General features: G+C 35.8%; 1 protein-coding gene across 1 annotated transcript; it reads left to right on the top strand.

The window, feature by feature from the left end:
• The first annotated feature begins 685 nt into the window (after positions 1 to 685).
• LOC132644061 (uncharacterized) lies at positions 686 to 1,648 on the top strand. The gene is made up of 3 exons (XM_060360610.1): positions 686 to 944; positions 1,167 to 1,471; positions 1,580 to 1,648. The coding sequence occupies exons 1-3, from the start codon at positions 686 to 688 to the stop codon at positions 1,646 to 1,648; spliced, it is 633 nt and encodes a 210-aa protein (XP_060216593.1).
• Positions 1,649 to 2,011: the final 363 nt, after the last annotated feature.

The raw sequence follows: 2,011 nt of genomic DNA, 5'->3' as shown, positions 1-2,011 counted from the left end.
GGTACATATCTCTAACTGTAACTTGCAGTTGGTTAGCTATTATCCAGAAAAAGTTGTTGATGCAGAACAAAGGAATTTAGCTTTGGCCATTATTCCTGATATTAGAGATATGCAGCCTCTGAATGTTGCTGTAAGGGTATCACCTAACAAAGCTTTACATGATGTAGTCTCTCACAAGTTACAGGAGGAACCTGATAATTTAAATTTGATCAATAATCAGAAGGATGATGCTGATGTGCTGCTATTGATCTGAAACTACAGCAGTTGTGTGTAGAGGCAGGAGTATCTCCAAAATCACAAAGCAAAGGGCCAAGAAAAGGAAGAAAGCAAAATTCTGAGGTTCCACAAACTGTGAGGTATTCAACAAGGAGTAACTTTAAGAAATCTGTTAAATGATTGTTAAAACTTTATTCTGGAACATAAGATCAGTGAAGTCCCAATAAGAATTTCATAGAGTTCAAATGTTAAATAAGCACCACAAGTTCTTTTTGATAGCTTTGATGGAACCTTTTCAGCATCAGAGACAAATTCAGCAATATAGAAGGAAACTTGGAATGTCGTATGCTAATTCCAACTGTAATGAAAAATTTGGTTCTTTGTGCAACACAATGTTGATGTTGAGGTTCTATTGGATACTGAGAAATCTATTACTGTAAAGCTGAAGTTTCAAGATTTCAATAAAGATATGGTAGTTACATGTTCAGAAGTGGAGAGACTGCAGTTATGGGACAGTTTATACCTCTTGACTAGTAATATGACATCTCTTTGGCTGGTTGGTGGAGATTTTAATGTTATAATGAATGAAGAAGAAAAAATAGGAGGTTTACCAGTTTTGCCACAAGAATATGAGGATTTTGCTTTTTGTCTAAATTCCTGTGAGTTGCATGAGATGCCTTTCAAAGGGAGTCCTTTTACCTGGTGGAATGGTAGGGCTGCTAATGACTGTATTTTTAAGAGATTGGACAAGATTTTACATAATGATATATTTTAGAATTGGTTTGGACACTTAGAGGTGGAACATTTGTCAAGGACTAGTTCTGATCATACACCATTACTGGTATCATGTGGAGATCAAGTGTAAAAGTTTGTAAAACCATTCAGATTTCTCAAATTTTGGGTAAAACATGACACTTTTCTTGATTTGGTTAAGCAGCAATGGGAAACAGTCTTAACTGATGATGTATTTCTGTCATTTAAGCTCAAGATGAAGAAACTGAAAACTGCTTTAAGTACGTGGAGTAAGACTACTTTTGGTGACATTTTTAAACAACTTGTTATCAGAGAGAAAATAGTTAAGATTAAGGAGCAGCTGTTTGAGGCAAATCCATCTGAAGAAAATAGAATGGTCATGCAGAGGGCACAAGTAGAACTTAAGTTGTATCTTCATTATGAGGAGGAATTCTGGAGGCAAAAAGCCAGGATGGACTGTTTTTCTGAAGGTGATAAGAATACTAGATACTTCCATAGTCTGGTAAAAGGAAGAAGAAAAAGAATCCAAATTATGAGGATTAAAGATGATGCTGGTAATTGGCTTGAGGATGTTGATAGTGTTGCTGCTCAAGCTGTCAACTTTTTCCAGAAACAATTTACTCATGAAGAGGTTAGTGAAGATTCTCCAATTTTTAATCATATTCAAGATCTGATCTGAGAAGAGGATAATATACTACTTGCTGAACAACCTATTATGGAGGAAGTACAGAAGGCAGTATTTGAATTAAATGGGGATAGTACCTGTGGCCTTGATGGATTTTCTGGTATATTTTATCAGAAGTGTTGGGAGGTGATAAAGGCTGATGTATATGGGGTTGTTAAAGCTTTCTTTGAAGGATATACTCTTCCCAAGTCAATCACTCACACAAATCTGGTTTACTACCAAAGAAGACTGTTGCTGAGGCATTTTCTGATATGAGACCTATAAGTCTTAGCAACTTTATCAATAAGGTCATATCAAGAGTAGTTCATGACAGACTTGATAAGCTGCTTACAAGGGTGATCTCTCCAAATCAATCTG

Source organism: Lycium barbarum, chromosome 6 (assembly GCF_019175385.1).
Source record: "Lycium barbarum isolate Lr01 chromosome 6, ASM1917538v2, whole genome shotgun sequence".
NCBI classification, from domain to species: Eukaryota; Viridiplantae; Streptophyta; class Magnoliopsida; order Solanales; family Solanaceae; genus Lycium; species Lycium barbarum.
This window is presented reverse-complemented; position numbering and strand designations above follow the sequence as displayed.

Excerpts from the sequence above, each read along its gene's own strand:
- LOC132644061 (XM_060360610.1), top strand. The coding sequence starts at position 686 with ATGGTAGTTACATGTTCAGAAGTGGAGAGACTGCAGTTATGGGACAGT. Across the intron at positions 945-1,166 it reads TGGTAGGGCTGCTAATGACT|TCTTAACTGATGATGTATTT; the intron begins GTATTTTTAAGA and ends AATGGGAAACAG. Across the intron at positions 1,472-1,579 it reads CTAGATACTTCCATAGTCTG|AAACAATTTACTCATGAAGA; the intron begins GTAAAAGGAAGA and ends AACTTTTTCCAG.